Source organism: Haliotis rubra, unplaced genomic scaffold (genome assembly GCF_003918875.1).
Source record: "Haliotis rubra isolate DU_JTF1 unplaced genomic scaffold, ASM391887v1 Scf161, whole genome shotgun sequence".
NCBI classification, from domain to species: domain Eukaryota; kingdom Metazoa; phylum Mollusca; class Gastropoda; order Lepetellida; family Haliotidae; genus Haliotis; species Haliotis rubra.
Genome location: NW_025765570.1, coordinates 1201667 through 1222385, shown reverse-complemented (window position 1 = coordinate 1222385; position 20719 = coordinate 1201667). Strand labels below are relative to the sequence as shown.

At 41.0% G+C, this 20719-nt stretch overlaps 1 protein-coding gene across 2 annotated transcripts in view; it reads left to right on the top strand.

Annotated features, from left to right (window-relative positions):
* The window catches only part of LOC124271558 (band 4.1-like protein 4A), a 112933-nt gene that overhangs the window by 51475 nt on the left and 40739 nt on the right, over positions 1-20719 (top strand). For both annotated transcript variants that reach the window (XM_046706696.1, XM_046706697.1), the window contains exons 2-4: positions 4216-4320; positions 5582-5624; positions 7458-7539. In XM_046706696.1, the coding sequence (XP_046562652.1) occupies positions 4216-4320; positions 5582-5624; positions 7458-7539 (230 nt within the window). The remainder of the gene's footprint in view (positions 1-4215; positions 4321-5581; positions 5625-7457; positions 7540-20719) is intronic.

Here is a 20719-nt window from a genome sequence, read left to right as displayed (position 1 = left end):
GAACTGGCCCAGTATCTCATTGCAGAATGGCAGGCAATACCCCAAGCCTTCTTCACACGTCTGGTGAACAGTATGAGACATAGAGAATACTACACGAGGTCTCATTACATACGAATTATACGAAACGAGTGTCCTTCCAATGGTATCTGACCGAGCGAAAGGATAACATAGGAAGGTCACGAGTTTCGTATAATTCGTATGTAAAGAGACCGAATGTGGTATTTTATTTATTACCCACGTCTTACATGCATTAAATTGACAAAGTAGTGTATTTTTGTTATTTTTTTGGTTTGAAACCGAAACCAGTTTCATAAAGAGGTCGGAAGAGTTTTGTACTATAGTACAATATTTGCATGACTTCACACTGTAATGACTTCACTGCCTTGGTAACCGACGTCACGATGCATGTCAGTTGTCATCGCCTCTTACAGCCTCCTACATAAACTAAGGCTTAGTCTCTGAATATATATAATTTTGATAGTAACAAACAAGCCCATTTATATTGAAAAGGAGCCCTAGGGAGACCAGAGATTCAGAACCTGAGGAAATCTAATCTTGCTTTATTTAGGGCTTTAGCACCGTAGAGAGGGGCTTGGCAGTAGGGAAATTAATGTGGTTCAGGGACTGTGAGACAGACTACCTCCTACAGTAAACTACTCCGTAGCACCTCGTTTCTTGGTTTCCAGTTGCTTCATTCGGCTAACATCACTGGTGGAAACATTGCGTTTATGTTTTTCGACGGATATAATGTCTCAGTTCGACTCACAAATAAACAGCGACACGGCGACGTTCGCAATGTTTACATTCCCACAATGCATTTAAGTCGTAGAACGAATGAATTCACGTGTTTGTTATGAATGAAAAAATAGTTATGTCAGAATGTGACCTAATTGAGAGGTCATCGGTTATCCAATCAAATCGTTAGAATCTCAGGTCAAGTCGTTACGACACAGGTCAACGCGATACGACACTCGTGTGACGTACGAGATTAATATGCAACTACCCATACGTTGACCTCGTGGGTAATAAAGAGGTGTACTGCTTGTCTTACTGCTCGAGGTGGTTACATCCGTTATTAGTCCAATGTTGGCGTTTGCATTTTCACTTCTGACAGTAGGTCACTTCGACCTTATTCGTCAGCAATTACTGGCATTCCTGCTGTTTTTTGTCTCCCGTTGTTGTTATAATGAAATGTTGGCTTGAGTTGTTATATCATCGCTACCTTTCACTGTTATCTATATTTGTAGTTATGGCCATTAAAAGTTGTGACCCTTAACTTGTTTTGAGTAGTATATATCTTGCTTGTTGCATCCAGGTCCAATTTCTTGACTGGTCCTGTTTTCTGAGTTAGCATAAGATTCACTTCACTCCTATCCCTTGTTCATACATAGATTGATAAATCTGCCTGACTATCTGTTTTGTTGAAGTAGATATGTACAAGGTAGATCCCTGCCTTGCTGTCCTCTTGTGGCTCGAATTATGATCTGTTTACAAGCACTTGTTTTGCATTCAACAATCAACTGAGTGTTCAGTTGTGAAGCTGTAAATAGTTGAGTGAACCAGCAACTTCAAGGAGCTCTGTTGTATACACTTTCTGTTTTATGAAATATTTTTAAAGTTTGAAGTGGGATTAATTATTTGAATGACTCTGAAGGCTAGAGGGTAGGCACATTCTGGTTCAGCTTCAGGCAAGGCCAGAACAGATACATAAGGGTGTTTTTGACTGTAGTACTTCCCATACCAGTAGTGTATATACAGTGCAGGCACTACACCAGGTAGTCCTTGATATGTGGAGCTTATGGCAGCCCACTGAGGTGGCTGTCCAGCCTGCCTGATAGTTCACAGCATGCCTCTGTTATATGTTGTATGTAGGCAATATACCAGTTGTCACTGTGTATGTATACAATGTATCTATGTTATTGTACATTGTCAATATGCCAGTCTGTATTTACATTGTATTTATGAATTATACATGTTGTGGTATTGTATATTGAGTATATAGACAATGTACTTTAATGGTTTTGTATATGGACAGTGTACCACACCAATGCTACTGAACATAGACATTATAATCACTCAGTATTGACACTGTATGTTGGAAATCAACCAGTTACGGTATTGTATACAGACAATAGTCCACTTTTTATGGTATCGAATATAAATGAAATACCACTCTGTTGTCAAATTGTATACAAATAATATTCCACTATGGAATAATTATATCCTGTTCTGTTTATCTACATTGGACAATACCCGTGAAGGTCCAGGTTAGAATTAACCTTCAGTAACCCATGCTTGTCATAAGAGGCGACTAACAGGATCGGGTGGTCAGGCTCGCTGGCTTGGTTGACACATGTCATCGGTTCCCAATTGCTCAGGTCGATGCTCATGCTGTTGATCACTGGATTGTCTGGTCCAGACTTGATTATTTACAGACCGCTGCCATATAGCTGGAATATTGCTGAGTGTGGCGTAAAACTAAACTCACTCACTCACATTGGACAGTACAGCACACGATGTTGCACCCATGCTTCATGGGATGTTTTCAGCTGGTTGACACTGTGATGTACTGTCGTGTGTAATACCTTGGTGTTGATGGGGTTAATTGTTCAGCACCATGTATGTCAGCGTTGACAGGCTGCTTATATAGGAAGCTGACACGACATCTTTAATCTCATCACGGTTTGACTGGAGGAGAGCAAACACATGGCTTTGACCATGTGACCGCAGTAGTACACTATAACATTCCTTTTGTAACCAACTCTCGCTACACTATAATGGTTTGCTTGTGATGTCTTCTCTATCGTGTTGACTTAAACAGATCTACTAACACCACCAGCAGGGGTCTTTCACCTCTGTCATTGTATGCAATTACAAATATTATCTTAGATAGGTTGATGCGAAATCTGTACATATCGAATAGATCAGGAGACATGAGAAGCTCTCTTGTTTCCCAGCAGTGTAGTGTGCACCGGTACTAATAGTTACTGTGTGGCTGAGACAAGACACTTGAAGTGAGATTGGGTGTCGGAAGTTGGAGGGTTTGAAGTTTCGTGAGAACAAGGCAACGGTTGTGCTGGATCTTGATTGCAACGTGAATAAAGGACAGGGTGGTAGTTTGTATGGTCCTTGGAGGGAACAAATTGAAGAAATACTTAGAAACTACATGTATGTCTCAGGTTATAGAACAAACACAAAGCAGTTAATTTCTTCTACTGACACTGTCACAATCACTGAACTCCTTAGGGAGTTGGTCACAACCATTTCTAAGTGGAACTCTTCAGTGATTGGGGAGTTGGTCACAACCATTTTTGAGTGGAACTCTTCAGTGATTGGGGAGTTGGTCACAACCATTTTAGAGTGGAACTCTTCAGTGATTGGGGAGTTGGTCACTACCATTTTTGAGTGGAACTCTTCAGTGATTGGGGAGTTGGTCACAACCATTTTCGAGTGGAACTCTTCAGTGATTGGGGAGTTTTCCTCGTGGATCTCATCAGTGATTGGGGAGTTGGTCACAACCATTTTCGAGTCTTCAGTGATTGGGGAGTTTTCCGCGCGGATCTCTTCAGTACACAACCATTTCTGAGTGGATCTCTTCAGTGTTGGGGAGTTGGTCTTTAGAATGTGTTCATTAATCGTTCTCAGACAACAATCATTGCCATAAACTGTAAATAGGAATTATTACTTTGAAAGTGAAGACTGAATATAAACTGAAGCTGACTGTCAGTTTACGACTGAAATCCAAAACCCGATGCTGGAAGGTGTACAGTGAAGGAAACATACACACACACACACACACACACACACAGAGATAAGCCGCGACAATTTGGTAAAGAAGGGACACAATTGATTACACATTTCCCCAGTGGCACCTCTCTGTTGTTGAGAATAATCCAAAAACACCACAGACAAGATTGACAATAGTGTGCTTAGTATCCCATTCGCCTCCATCGGTATACACAGGGACGTCCTCATCCCATGGATATACAGGCAACTAATGAAGCGTTGAGTTAGTGGGATATGACAAGATTACATCACAGAGTGTCATCTATCTGTTAGATAGGAATGTCTGTGTCACGATTTGGTTTGGAGATATTCCTCTGTAATATCCCCACAAACAGTTCCAAACTTGCTGGTTCAGTGTTCTGCAATATATTCCTCATTGCAAGAACCATGTATCATACAGATAACTAAGTGAACCTTCTCTTGTTCCAGGGTAGCTCAAAGGGGTACCTGCTCCTGGAGAGGGTGTTCGACCATCTCAACCTGTTTGAGAAAGACTACTTTGGATTGAGATTTGTGGATAATCGGGGCCAGACTGTAAGTATGGATGTTTTGTTAGATTAAGTCAGTTTCTGCTTTTCTAAAAGCCATCTTTGTGTTTAAATTTCATGAGCCTTGATTTATTGTTGCATCATTACAACTCTTGTTCATATTCTTGAATGTGTTTAAGGATTAGATTTGTGACAAGTTTTTATCAAGCGAAAGATGTCGAGTTCACAAGAGCCTAACTGAAAACCACATCAGATGTATTTCAACAGTAACACAACATCCCTGATATAGGCCACAACCATCCCAGCTTCAGTTGTAGTGCAATTAAGAACTCATATAATCAAGTATGAAAGGCAGTTTGTAGTACTAACATCAGCCTATGGCTCTTGTCTGAAGGTGAGCAACAGTACCCATGGCTTGAGTCACTGTTAACTCTTTGCACTGTGTCCACGCCTCAAGACCTGTCTTCAAGATTAGGAAGCAGTGGATTCCCTTGTGTTTTGGCTATGGTTCATTTCAAGAGAGTCTCAATCACAATATTGAGATGGTCTTGCCAGGCCCTTGGTAGCCCACCTATGGTGTCTCTGAGTTCCTCATTGTGAGCACCTGCTCCCCAGGCCACGCTTCACATACCTGGTGTAATGTGCTGCTGTAGTGAGCTGATAACTGGTCAGGGTGCCCTGATACAAGATGCAGGGACAAAACTGTAAAATATCAGAGCCAGACACTCATCAGAGGCCTTCACCATTATCTGTACCTGTGCATCCAGGGCTTATTAAAGCTCTCTTAGCACCTGTGCCATACATTAACATTAACTGTGCACCCAAGAAGGTCCAGGTTAGAATTGGTCTTCAGCAACCCATGCTTGTCGTAAAAGACGTCTAACAGGATTGGGTGGTCAGGCTCGCTGACTTGGTTGATACATGTCATCATATTCCAGTTGCTCATACTGTTGATCACTGGATTGTCTGGTCCAGACTCGATTATTTACAAACCGCCGTCATGTAGCTGGAATATTGCTGAGTGCTGCATTACACCACCCTCTACCTGTAGGAGACATCACCCTCTACCTGTAGGAGACACCACCCTCTACCTGTAGGAGACACTACCCTCTATCTGTAGGAGACTCCACCCTCTACCTGTAGGAGACTCCACCCTTTAGGAGACACCACCCTTTACCTGTAGGAGACACCACCCTTTACCTGTAGGAGACACCACCCTCTACCTGTGCAAGAAGCAGCTGTATTGTAATGCTTCATAAGGCTAGTAATCTGTATCTGATTTTTATGTGTGTTGCGTTGTCTTTCAGCACTGGTTGGAGGAAGGAAAGTCCATTGCCTCACAACTCAAAGGTGAGGTCTCTAGATAATCAAAGATGTGATGTGTTTCGGTGATTATACAGACCCATGACCCCTTGTCAACTCAGCCTATTGTAACCAGTGTGTGGTCTACAGTGAATTCGCTATGATTTGTCCCTGGTAGATTGTCCGGCCTACTGGCCTACAGACACCAAGGGGACCAATTACCCACATAGAATTTTCTGCTAGAAATGAACCACCTCCAGAAAAGTACAATTGTAATTATTTTTTTCAATTTCTGCATGAAATTTTCATGCTCAGCCACCACTCCTGATGTGCCCCTGCGCCTGAGTTGGTGTGTGTTTGTGAGTGGAGAGGGTGGGTATGTTTGGTGTGACTGGTTGTGTAGTTTTTTGTGTGTGTACCATGAGGAGTGTGGGAGATTGACACGTGGTTCAGCTGACTTAGAGGCAATTAGGCATCTCCGTATATCCGTGGGGAGGCAGTTTTACAAAGCAGATTCCCTAGCACACTGAAAACACATTCTATTTTCTACTGTTTGTCAAGCCAGCAAGTTGCTGCCAGATTTATTTACTGAAAGAACAATTTTGGACTTGGGAAGATTTTTCTGACACTTTTTACCAACAAGGAGATGGTTGATTCTTTTCTCCCGGATGAAATGAAGAAGTGACATGCCAGAATGAATATTTTAATTTTGGATGTGTCATTTGCAATTGTATACTTTTCTTTGGAGGTTAAAGAAACAAGCCCAAATATAGGCTCAAGTAATCATTTGGCTTCTTGTAACAAGAAAGTCTGTTTGTAATCAAGGTTTCTCTACATGAAGGACTCCATGAGAGAGACACAAAAAGCATTTGTCAATTTTCACCCAATTGGAAGTATTGAAACTAATATGTTTGATATTCAGAGGGATAATTTTGTTGAACTAAGTAATTGCATTTGAAGACAGATCACTTCTACAGAAAGTGTAAAGGTTCGATATGATGCATTTGATAATGGCATTATTAACATTATCAAAGCCCAGTATGCATTAGCTTCATGGTCCTCAACCGGGGTGTTCTGACACGCAGATGCTGCGTCTAGATAAGAACAAAAGATTATTGATCACCATTACGTTCAGTTTCTACATTACTGGAATATGCAGTCCATCTGTACAGATGGACAAGCTAAGTTCTTTATTTCTAGAATCGGAATACAACTCTGTTATGAGGATATGTTAAACAAATGAGCGAAATAATGGAGAGATGGGCTTGGATAGATTAGACTGTTTCTGCCCTTCTTTTGGAAGTGGATCCTTCAGGTCATGTATAGTGTAACTGTTGCATTAGTTGCAGTGTATTTAACATCAGGATAAAAACATGAGATAAATTGTTTCTACAATGCTACTGGTGATAGATTGGGTTCACACAAATGTCATCATCTAACTCATTAAATGATGACAATGCTCGTGGAAATCAATACTTTCCAGAAATGAATGATGATGCTTTTTGGGGAAAATATTTTTGCTGGTAGTTGATGTTTGAACTGAGCTGATTTCAGTTGTATTTTGCATCAGTTTATGTAATGCAGGATCTTTGGTGGCCCAGACATATGATGTACGGAGTTATGTCCCTTAGATGTGTCTGGATCCTGAGTTTAAATCCCACATTCAGCTGGATCAGGTCTCTGCTCCCACATTTAGCTGACATGATGCTACTGAAATAATGTTGTCATTGACCCCTTTATTGCTGATTCAGCATTAAGCCATGGTAGTCAAAGTGGTGCAAAAAGCCAACTCACTTTCACTGACAAATTTTTGAATAGGAAGAAGTTTCCGTTTACATTTACAAACATTTAGTTTGATCTGAATGGCTTGGTGTTTTGCAGGCAGCAGCACACCCTACACATTCTACTTTGGCGTCAAGTTCTACGCTGCTGACCCCTGCAAGTTGAAAGAAGAAATTACCAGGTACGTTTGTATACCTTTAAGAGGTGGATAGGCCATCCATCCATGCAAGGGACTGTCATGCTTTACAGAGGGGTTTTGTTCCGTTTTCCATGGATATGTTGCTCAGAAGTGTGGGAAGTGATTGTAGTGATTGCTGCCACAATCGTAAGTCTCTGTGCAGAAATTACCAGGGTGAACTTGCTCCCAGGACCGAAGACTGACTGGAAGTGGGTTTGAATCCATGTTTACCCTAATCATCATCTTTGTAAATGTGTTGGCTGTGATGTAGTTGACTGCCTCCGTTGTCAAGTGGATGGAACATCAGCCCAGAGCGCAGAAGTTATGTTGTTTGATCCTTACCTCTGTCCTACTAGAAAATGCAGTAGGATGCTACTTTTTGTAGCCCTGCCTGGCGGTGATAAAACAAGATTGGTCAATGTGTGGTGTCTGAGGAGCAACCATGTTAAACCTGTGAACAAGCACAACCAAAGTGACACACTCATCACACACACGTCTGACACACTCACCTGACACACCCACCTGATACACCTGACACACGCACATGTAATTGCAATAAGGTCGATGGGTAGCCTAGTGGTTAAAGCGTTCGCTCATCACGCTGAAGACCAGGGTTCGATTCCCCACGTGTACAATGTGTGAAGCCCATTTCTGGTGTCCCCACTGTGAAATTGCTGGGATATTGCTATAGTTGTGTAAAACTAAACTCACTCACTCACTAATTGCAATAAAATACACCGCATTGTCAAATGTAGTGGGTTGTATGTAGAGGTGTGACGATACAGAAATTTCACAATACGATACGTATCGCGATATCATGGAACGATGACGATTCGATACGATGCATATCACGATATGCTATCTTTAGTTATTTTCTTTAAAAATTTGTATTTTGATAACAAGAAAATTTTAAGGTCAACAATACATATCACGATACGGAAAAAAGTATTGATATATTTATTGTCAGAAAAAGTATCATGATTATCGATACTACGATATGTCGTCACAGCTCTAGTTGTATGTCAGATGAGCATTGCTCCACGAGGCGGGACAGAGGGACACAAGGACACATCAAGTCAGCTCCAGACCTCCAGGTTACTGAGCCAAGTAATACTATACCCACCACCAGAATTACACCGAGAGACTGCTCAGTAGTTTCAACAATGTCACCCGAGTTTATTAATGTCCACATAAATACCACAGGGGCAATTAGTCTGACTTTGTGCCAACTAAATGAAATGACTTCTACCTGCTGAATGCCATCACCAGACGTTTCCCTGTAAACTATACAGATCAATGTCAGTTTCTACTTCCCAAAAGAGATTTCACTGCAACATCAAATATTACATCTTGTGAAATATCAACACTGATGTGAAATTGACCAACATTAATGTATTTTGCCATGAAACTGCAAATGAATGTTGGCCTTTGTTGTCAGGAGAGTAGGACGTCGGTAGAGGATATACATCACACAAACAATTTGCACTTGCAAAACAAATTTCATCAAAGGCAATTATTTTTTGTTTTTTTATAGTTTGTGGATTTAGATATTTTGTAAATCAGCATGTTTTAAAATTTATTGGCATAAGCTTTTTGTGTTAGACAATTCAGTGTGAAACAAGACACCTGAATACAGTGCATGGTTGTTTGTATTGTCACAGTAGCATGCATACACATTGTTCTGTGTAATAGAGGTTTACAGTGGCCAGATCCAAACCATTTCATCCGTTGTCATGTAGACAGTTAAAAATCAATTTCATGTTTTTTGTTTGTAACATTATCTTTTCCAAAGCTATCAACAATTAAGAGGTCACCAAATTTCTATTTCTGTTGGACAGATATCTCCTAAAATCAAGCATTTCATCAAATGAATGCTGTTTACAGAAAGCCTAAATTTGTTTCTGGTGTCAGTTCTATTCTGATACAATAGGTGGGGCAGAGGAGGTGTGGCCCTCTTCAGATGGGACAGGGAGGCAGGGGAACAGTGTGACCCTCTTTAGACGGGGCAGGGGAAGAGTGTGGCCCTCTTTAGGCGGGGCAGGGGAACAGGGGGCAGGGGTGTGGTCCTCTTTAGATGGGGCAGTGTGGTCCTCTTTAGACGGGGCAGGGGAAGAGTGTGGCCCTCTTTAGAGCGGGGCAGGGGAAGGGTGTGGAGCGTGTGGTCCTCTTTAGACGGGGCAGGGGAAGAGTGTGGTCCTCTTTAGACGGGGCAGGGGAAGAGTGTGGTCCTCTTTAGACGGGGCAGGGGAAGAGTGTGGTCCTCTTTAGACGGGGCAGGGGAAGAGTGTGGTCCTCTTTTAGAGTGTGGTCCTCTTTAGACGGGGCAGGGGAAGAACTGTCCTCTTCAGGTGGTTCAGAGGCAGTGTTCGAAATAATTGCTATTGTATCGGGCCGGCAGTTTCAAATATCTGCAGGCCCATGTGGCCTGGAATCTTTCTCTTGTTTTTTTCTTTTTTAACTTTATTCATCCATGATCCATCATGTTACGATAACTTACAGTTTCACTTCCTGGTATTTCAGCGCTTAACGCATAGGAATGTCAACACCAGTCTTTAAGAAATATAAACGTCTCTCTGTGTCATAGGCTTCGCTAATTGATTTTGTAGAAACAGTGTGCAACTGTGTACAGTGTAGTCTATTTTGTTTTTATATGTTTGACTTTAACAAATGGGCCTGTAGATTTTAAAGCCTGTAGATTTTAAAGCCAACTGGCAAATTAAAGCATTGCAGAGGAAGAGTGTGGCCCTCTTCAGGTGGTCTGGATAAGCAGTGTGGCCCTCTTCAGTGAAAACATTTGTTGATCTTTCCAAATTGCAAACCCCAAACCGAGTACACTTTATGAAATTTCAAGACCTTTATTATAATATTTGATTCTGGCACACACCAGGAGCCTCTGCTTGACTGTGCAGTTCCACCTGCATTTTGCCCTGACATGTGAGCCTGATGACACATTTTTGTGACAAAAGTTTAATTTTTGTCCTAATGGCTAAAAGTCAGATCTGTAAAACAAGTAATTCCACTGGCCAGGTCTAAGATATGATATTATCCTCAATATTAATGACCAAGGAACCTTGTATTCCCTCATCAGCCTCGAATGAAAACACTCCTTACAAGAAAGTAGTCATCCGTAAAATTATAGCAGCTCGTGCATACCATTCAAGGCCTGTGATTCAAACCCTATGATGGCTGTGGAAACCTTATTACAGGTTTTAAATTGCACAGTTTATCCCTTAACTGATATAGATTGGGTAGATGTTTTCTTGGTGCTTTTTCATGTATTCCCAAACTGGTAATAAATGTGCAGTTCTTGTCTTGTGCGGTGTTCTGATGATTGATTCGGTACCTAGTCCTTATCAATTGTCCATAATGGACTGTAATGAAATGTATTGTTTGTTGCAATTATCCAGCCTCACATGACTAAACTATTCAGGACTCTTTCATAAACCGGGAAACTTTACACAACTCTGAAATTAATATGCAAGTCATCAGACAATGAATATGATTCGTAATATAATGGAAAACAGCAGTTGCTGTGTGATGTGTTGTAGGTAAATAACATGTGAAACCAGTTTTATGAACCATGTTTAATTGACTTGAACAAATCTAAACTGACAGGTGATTGATTATGAAACCTATCTGCTTTAATGTTCCTGCTCACTCGGTCTTGTTCAAACAAAGATGTTCCCATCCATCATTCTGCCGCAGCAGCTTACAGACATCATTTAGGTATGATAAGTGCATGCTACATACCAGTAACAATAATGATCCATAGATGTGTACTGCCATGGGTCTCACATTCACACTCCACAGTATTCTTAGTATTGTGTGTTAGGCAACATCAGGCATGACCAACCCCTGACAGTGTTTCTGCTGGAGACATGGTTACAGCTCCATCCCCGTTATGTCATAGCGACTGTGTTCATGGGGATGTCATCAACATTGTTGAGCTGCATTATGTCGGTGATCTTCTATGCATGACTTCCTGTGTGGATGACATACATTATGTCTGTCGTCAGTCATCTGTTTGTCACCTGTCAGAATCTATCATTGTTGGTCAGTAAATTTGGCAGCATTACATTTGAGGGTAGAAAGTGGTCACTGTAGATAGTAAATAGGCTTGTGATCACTACCAAACACTGCCTCACTACAAAACACTGCCTCACTACCAAAAACTGCCTCACTACCAAACACAGTGCCTCACTACCTAACACCCTGCCTCGCTACCAAACACTACCTCACTACCAAACACAACCTCACTACCTAACACCCTGCCTCGCCAACAAACACCCAGTCTCACCATCAAACATGCTATCTCACCAACAAACACCTGGTCTCACCATCAAACATCCTGCCTCACCAACAAACACCTGGTCTCGCCATCAAACATCCTGCCTCACCATCAAACACCTGGTCTCGCCATCAAACATGCTGTCTCACCAACAAACACCTGGTCTCACCATCAAACATGCTGTCTCACCAACAAACACCTGGTCTCACCATCAAATATGCTGTCTCACCAACAAACACCTGGTCTCACCATCAAACATGCTGTCCCACCAACAAACACCTTGCGTCAACACCAAATATTCTTATTGTCCCTGTCTCACCAACAAACACCTGGTCTCACCATCAAACATGCTGTCTCATGAACAAACACCAGGTCTCACCATCAAACATGCTGTCTCACGAACAAACACCTGGTCTCACCATCAAACATGGTGTCTCACGAAAAAACACCAGGTCTCACCATCAATCATGCTGTCTCACCAACAAACACCCAGTCTCACCGTCAAACAAGCTGTCTCACCAACAAACACCAAGTCTCACCGTCAAACAAGCTGTCTCACCAACAAACACCTAGTCTCAACGTCAAACAAGCTGTCTCACCATCAATCACCTGGTCTCACCATCAAATATGCTGTCTCACCAACAAACACCTGGTCTCACCATCAAACATGCTGTCTCACCAACAAACACCAGGTGTCACCATCAAACATGCTGTCTCACCAACAAACACCTGGTCTCACCATCAAACATGCTGTCTCACCAACAAACACCTGGTCTCACCATCAAACATACTGTCTCACCAACAAACATACTGTCTCACCAACAAACACCTGGTCTCACCAACAAACACCCTGCCTCACCATCAAACACAAACTTTTTAAAATTGTTCAACCAATATATAAGTTCAAATTTTGAAAACAGCTTCTTTGTGAAAAGAAGAAGTACTGTGCAAAGTCTGGTTCTCATTTTCTAATTTTTGAAAGAGATTTGTCAATTTACATACTTTGAAAAAGGTTTTAGAATTTTTTGGGTTCAACCAGTAACTTGAACACATTTCAATAGATTGCTTTCATATTAGGGGATCAGCCTTCATATATATTGGACAGGTGCAGTTCCAAGTTATATTTTGATACTTTAATCACAAATTACATCTCTTTCACTCACGGAAAGCGCTTACATCAAAATTGTTCAACCAATAAATTTACAATCATTCAATGGATTGTTTTCAGATTTGGTTAATGGCTTCTTTTTTATACTTAAGGTTTAGAGCAATGTTTGATACAGATCTTGTATTTCTGTCACAAATAACCACTTGTAATTGTGCACAGCTGAAGTTGGGAGTCACAGTAGGGATATGAGTGGGATTTTCTCTCTTTTTTTCTATTTAGTCATTGGAAATAGTGTTCAATTCTTTCTTAGCAATGTATAATAATTCATTATAAAGTTTGGATGAAAATTTGCCAGTTCATAGGATGTGTTTATATGTTGATTTCTTTAATAGTTAATTGATTTATGGACAGGCCATTGCTTGAGTCCTCAACCAAGAGAGTAGAAACAGAGTCACTCATGCAGTCAACCACTAGTTTTCCAACATTATTTATTGACTGCAATGATATTGATGCAGTATTAGCTGAAATGTTCCCCAAAACAGAAACTTGCTCACTCCAGTTTTCTTGAAGTGGTTTGAAGCTGTGAGACATAGGTCCGGCTTATTGTTGTCCAGTGGCTATAGAAAACCAGTGGTCCGGCAATAGATCATCTTGATACTTGAACCAAGGTCAATGATTGGTCAGTAGATAGCTGTGTGTTTTGTTTCCTGTGGGAAAGTTTGGTTTTCCATCATCAGGTTGGTGATAGGGTGTTTTTGCCCTCACAGTCCAGCTTTTACAAATGAAGCCCTGGCTATAGACTGGCTGTAATCGTGATGAAGTTTGAAGGAAATCCTTCCATGGTTCTTGGAACCCTGATTCACTGAACCAGCATTGGCTCTTGCTGTTCAAGTCATTACATTTTAAAATTCTGTTAGGTGCTCATTATTTACTTCATGGAAGAAAACAGGAATATTACATTTGAATGTTCAGATGTTGTTAGTTGACATGTGTCGAATTAGATGTAGATTGTGTAACTTTGTTAAACCAGCTAAACATGTTATTAGGTCTAAAGTGTGTAATTAAGCGGTTACTGCAAAACATGATGCTCAACAAAGAATGGTTCAGCAAGGGTAACTTGATGTATTTAGTGTGTTTTCATGGGGCGTATGTCCCGACAGGTTGATACCCAGCAGTGGTGTATGTGGCAAGTTTATTCCACGGCAGTGGTATGTGGGGTTTAATGTCTTCAGCGGGGGTTGTGTGTGTGTGGCAAGGTTATTCCACGGCAGTGGTATGTGGGGTTTAATGTCTTTAGTGGGGCATGGTGTATGTGGCAAAGTTATTCCGCGGCAGTGGTATATGGGGTTTAATGTCTTCAGTGGGGCGTGGTGTATGTGGCAAGTTTATTCCTCGGCAGTGGTATGTGGGGTTTTAATGTCTTCAGCAGGGCATGGTGTATGTGGCAAGTTTATTCCACGGCAGTGGTATATGGGGTTTTAATGTCTTCAGCGGGGCGTGGTGTATGTGGCAAGTTTATTCCATGGCAGTGGTATATGGGGTTTAATGTCTTCAGCGGGGCGTTCATTTGTAGCACAGCATGACATGCCTTCACTCAGTGCATAATGTCATCCTCAGTCTGATTATCATAAGTAACATCATTAAATCAATTGGTAGAGTTGCTGGAGACAATCTAATCGTAATGCTTTCCTGTTAAGCAGATCACAACATGAAGTTTGTGATATGCCGAGACAAAATGTCTGCTGCACAGAGAAGTTACAGACCAGGAATGCTGCCATAATTAAACCAAATGTACGCTGCTTTCAGATAAAGATTAAGTCAAAAACTGTAGTGGATGCATTATAGTGATGCTGTAGTGTGGAATATATCTGAAGAACATGTGGGTTGATAATGTCGTTGTTGATGACACTTACAACATGATTAATCTCAGTTCCTCTATCTCTGCACCGAGAACTGCAGCCTTCCAGGTGTAGTGAATGGGATGAATTAATCATCACAACCACTTCCTTCGTCACCCGAAGTAGCTAATATATCCACCTTGTGCATCACAAGGCATGATGCAATGTGAGCCATCGCTCCATGTTTCCTCCATGTCAGCAGAGGTAGCAGAGGTTGGCAGGTGTCTGTATGCATCTAAATCACAAGACATTCTTCTGCTCCCTCTTGGTTCTGATCTGTTCTGGGGCGGTGGGGTAGCCTAGTGGTTTAAGTGTCCGCTCGTCATGCTGAAGACTCAGATTGATTCCCCACATGGGTACAATGTGTGAAGCCCATTTATGGTGTCCCCCGCCGTGATATTGTTGAAATATTGCTGAAAGCGGCGTAAAACCATACTCACTCACTCTGATCTGTTCTACTACAGTCACAGACACAAACAAATTGTGAGAGAGTGAACTTTGGAAGTCAGTAAGTAAAATGTATCAAAGTTGCACAGTGACATTTTATTCTGTTGAAAAGTACACTCAAATGATCTTCTTCAGTCTTACATTGAAATCCTGATCCATTTTATGGCATGTAAAATTATAAGGGATGAGTTAAGTTTCTGAACTTGAAAATAGATCCAGGTAAGTAATTGTCATACCACAAGTAGTCAATGTCGGCTACCCCATGACACGGTATTACCACCCCACATTCCACCTTACATTTTAACAGACCTTCATCATACCTGTAACACTGTCACCAAAGACCAGAGGCAACTGAATGGCCATCCCCATTTATTGCACCGTTTACACTGGCATCTGAAGTCGTACATCCTCTAAAAGGGAGAAGTGAGAATGAAAATTTAATTCCCACTTAGGCAAAGTAAATAGCAAGATTACAGTTGCACAGGGTCTATTTGCTGTGTAAATCACTTGGTAGCAGAGCCCTGCAAGTTATCAGTGTGCCAGGTGCCAGCAGTGTAGGAGGGGACACTCCATGAGGACAGAATGTATTAAAATGCTTTGCTCGTCTTCACTCGGCCAGTGATAAGAAGAATGATTCTTTGAGTGTCGATTAGTGCGACATTCTCCCTGTTTGAGGGACAGATGATTTTTAATTGCTGATCAATATGACTGTTGGGTTTTGGGATTTCTTCCTCTTTGAAAGTGATCATGCTTTTCACAAGTCGATGGCTCCACACTTGCGTGTTGCAGTCTGATCACACTGAGCCCTGTTTGCAGTGAGGATCATGATTGAGTTGCATTTTGAATGACATTGATGTTGTATCTTTTATTGTTTAAAGCTGACATCAATGGGATAATAATCCGCATTTATGATTGTTGTCAGAAAATTGATTGAACCAACAAATCAAATTTGGAAATGATATAATTGATTTAATGTGTCCCTGTAGAGAAGTTTTGTTTTGAGAATAATATGATATATTGTCAGTGGGATAGCTACTGAAGTAGAGAATCGTCAGCTCAACTAGAACTGCATGTATTTCATAGCACTGGGTGCGATAAATGAGTCACACCAAGGACCATATAGATGATAATCACATAGGGTGGCATGTTCAAGTATGCATGCAGCTTGCTGTATCCTGGCAAGGACCATGTTCAAGTATGCATGCAGCTTGCTGTATCCTGGCAAGGACCATGTTCACCATGTTCCATGTTCAGAGTATGCATGCAGCTTGCTGTATCCTGGCAAGGACCATGTTCAATTATGCATGCAGCTTGCTGTATCCTGGCAAGGACCATGTTGAAGTATGCATGCTACTTGCTGTACCCTGGCAAGGACAAGGTTGAAGTATGCATGCTACTTGCTGTTCCCTGGCAAGGAACATGTTGAAGTATGCATGCTACTTGCTGTTCCCTGGCAATGGACATGCATGTTTCCCTGAAGTTGAATGCATGCTGTTCCCTGGCAAGGAACATGTTGAAGGATGCATGCTACTTGCTGTTCCCTGGCAAGGACCATGCTGTGGCAAGGAACATGTTGAAGGATGCATGCTACTTGCTGTTCCCTGGCAAGGAACATGTTGAAGGAACATGTTGAAGGATGCTGCATGCTACTGCTGTTACCCTGGCAAGGAACATGTTGAATTATGCATGCTACTTGCTGTTCCCTGGCAAGGACCATGTTGAAGAATGCATGCTACTTGCTGTTCCCTGGCAAGGACCATGTTGAAGTATGCATGCTACTTGCTGTTCCCTGGCAAGGACCATGTTGAAGGATGCATGCTACTTGCTGTTCCCTGGCAAGGACCATGGCATGCTACTTGCTGACCATGGCAAGGAACATGTTGAAGGATGCATGCAACTTGCTGTTCCCTGGCAAGGACCATGTTGAAGAATGCATGCTACTTGCTGTACCCTGGCAAGGAACATGTTGAAGGATGCATGCTACTTGCTGTACCCTGGCAAGGACCATGTTGAAGGATGCATGCTACTTGCTGTTCCCTGGCATGTGTCTGTTTCTGAGTTTTGTGAAAGTATGTAATACCTCAATATCTACTATATCTAAAGTTGAGTCATATTCCTTGAGTAGATTTCTAGAAAACTCAGTCAAAGAAATATGTATTAATGAAACCAAAAACCCCACACATGCTGACTAAAAATATTCTTGAAACACAAATACAATGTTTTACCTTCTTGCCAGCACATGTTTGTTTGGGGAATAGGGGATGTTGGTCGTAGTTCACAGTACTTCATTGTGGCATACATGTGTATATTCTGGATAATTAATCACACTTAACATTCTGGATACAAAGTTTTTTTCTGACGAGCATTTCTATAACGTTTGTTTTCACCGTACACCGATAAAAGCAGTGTGCAATGATTTTTGTTTCATCTTTATGGAAACTGACAGATGAAACTACTGCCTGATATCTGAACAACATAAGTATGTATCAAAGGTGTGTTTATGCTTATGTATAATGTTACACATTCAAAATAAAAATAACCACTATCCATAAATGATGAAAATTTATTTTATTAAATGACGTAAAATGAAGACAAAGAGGTCACCTAGAGACAAGGGGGCATGGCTTAGTACTAGGTCATTCTAACTCAGGTCACCTGCTGTGGAAAACACTATGTCTTCTTACTCATGGCCTGTATCTGATGTCTGATATTGAACAATGAAGGAAGGATCAAATGCAGGAAATGAAATTAGTTTCATGACAAAATATGTAAAAGACACAAAACATACATCGTAATATTTAAACTGTGAGCAGCAGTTGAGATAATTGTTTACTCTTATTCTACTGCCCTTCACCTCAAAGAAATGATCAAAATATGTATAACAATGTTGACATATGACATCACTATCGATGACCAATTCTTAAAAAACTGCCTGTTCGCTCACATTTATATGCAGGATTTTGTGAGGGACCTTGCCTTGTTTCTGGGATGGTTTGTATATATATATGTGATGTGAGTAAAAAGAAACATTGTAACTATCTGTGTATTGTTGTTTGTTTCCATTCATGTTATGGTGACCAAGAGAAGTAGTCAGAAATGCCAATAAACAAACACTGTTGTTGTTGTGTGGGATTTCAGATCAGTCATGGGCATCGCGAAGGAAGGAAACTTGCACAGTTTCTTTAGAATTCATCTGATCTATGCAAATTTATCTATTTTATGAAATCAGATTTATAATGGACCTAATTTTCAGTGGTAATTTTCAGGACTTTGCTTTGCCTTATATGGTAGGGGGTGATATAAAGAAACAGGACATTTCTCGTAGAATTCAAAACTTTAAAGTGTATTTGTGTGCATGATGTAGTTTGAATTTTATTTGACTTTAAAGTGAAGTTTGCAAAGGAGGGACATATATGTCCCTCTGGCATCCAGGGGGTTAACAATGAATGTAAAAATCATGAAACTAGCATAACTCATGGATATTGGAAAAACAATATCCGAGTTGTTGTTAGACACAGTTATTTGTCTTTCCCATTTCACTGAACAGCTTGAGTGGGTTTGTCAATGCCTGATCGGGTCGATATTGGTAATCACAAGAATATAGATCAACTTGGAGAAGGTTTGTTTTGCCTACTGGTTTTGGGCCACAATAATTTAAGTTGCTTCCCTCCCTCGTGCTGAACAGACATCGCACCCTTCATCTGTAGGGACACTGTACGCAACATTACAGTGTCCAAATATGAGCAAGTGACTTGTGAAGCTTCAGCTCAATGAATATTATTAGAGATATGTCTGAGAATGTTTATGGTTATTGTTCCTCGAAGATTATTGTTGGCCATACAACGCATCATGTCATTGGCAAGTCGCCAGGGTGTTTTAATATTGTGATGTTTCCCCCAGATAAAAGTCATCTGCATGGTATATTGTCATGTCCCTTCCACTCGAGACTTAAAAATGCCATTTTCTGCTTTTCTGGTATTACTAACATTCTTACTGAAGTATGTCACCGATACAACTAAGTGGTACTCTCAGAATAATATTTTAAACATATTTGAAAAGATGACTTGTGCTCCAGCCTTTTAAATCTGTATTGTTGGAACTTTTAAGTATCATCAACATGATCATGGAACCAGTCAAATTCTGTCTGAGAAGGCTATTAAACCAAGATGGTGGTTATATTCTAAGTCAATTCCAGTATGTTGAAGATAAGATGCAATTATTGCCTAGACAGGGGTAATAATTTATGAGGTTGGTTGATGACCCAGTACTGGTGGATGGGTTAATCCTGGTCCGTCTAGGTAGTGATTGACACTCGTTTGTCTACTACAATTTCCGCTGATTGGGATCAGTGGGATGTAATTGGTTATCCTGCTCTGCAGTGTCTCTGTATTATGTCCTGAATGTTGACAGATCTGTCAAAAAAATTTTTTGGCAAGAAATGAAATTGATTTGAATACAATTATGAATTCTGATCAATACTCCCCTTAAGATATAATTTCCACGACACAATTAGCGTCGATGTAATGAGACCATCTTTGTACTGAAATATTCGAACAGATTCTCCACTCACAAACATGTTGCAGGTTTCCATCCACAAACAGTCTGTACAACACTCTTCAGCAAACCTTGTTTCCAGACAGAAACTTTCTGTACAACAATTTACATTTCTGTCCAAATACATTGAGTGCAACAAAAGGACAATTCATCCACAGGTCAAATCAGCCTCAGATATTCTTTCCAACAGTCCAGGGCCTCGTTTCACAAAGCTCTTGTAAGCCTAAGATCTCGTAACACTTCTCGTAGCATTCGAATCTCCTATACTGTAACATAGGGAGTACGAATGCTACGAGAAAAGTTACGAGATCTTAGGCTTACGAGAGCTTTGAGAAACGGGGCCCAGTCTTCTAAGGTGCTGAAAGCCAGCATGCAGAGTTTAGTCCCCTAGACATTCCAGGATCTTGTGATTATGGTTTGAATTCCAGGTTCCTCTGAGTTTGATCCATGGCTTGTTTGCATCATATCAATGTTCATAAGTTGCTCGAATACATTTTAGATTTATGACTCCTCAAACTCTCCAGCTGTGATTTTCCGGAGATTCTGTTCACTGCCCTGACCGCGTCATACCATAAGACTTTAAAATATGGTACTTGTTGGTCCCTGCCTTAATGGGTACAACAAGGACTGGTCGGCTCGGAGTCAGTATAATGTGTCTGATTGGGGTATTCATGCTAAACTGCGGCATGGTATCTGAGTGAGCTAGCACTATAAAACCAGCTTCAGTCTGGGCTAGTACAAGCAGCCGCACATACGCATACATGTTGTCATATGAGCGAAATGTTCTTAAAAGCTATGTTAAACCCCATTTCGCCCCACCTCACCTCACCTCACCTCACCTCACCTCACCTCACCTCACCTGTTCATTGCAGTGTCAAAACCCAACAC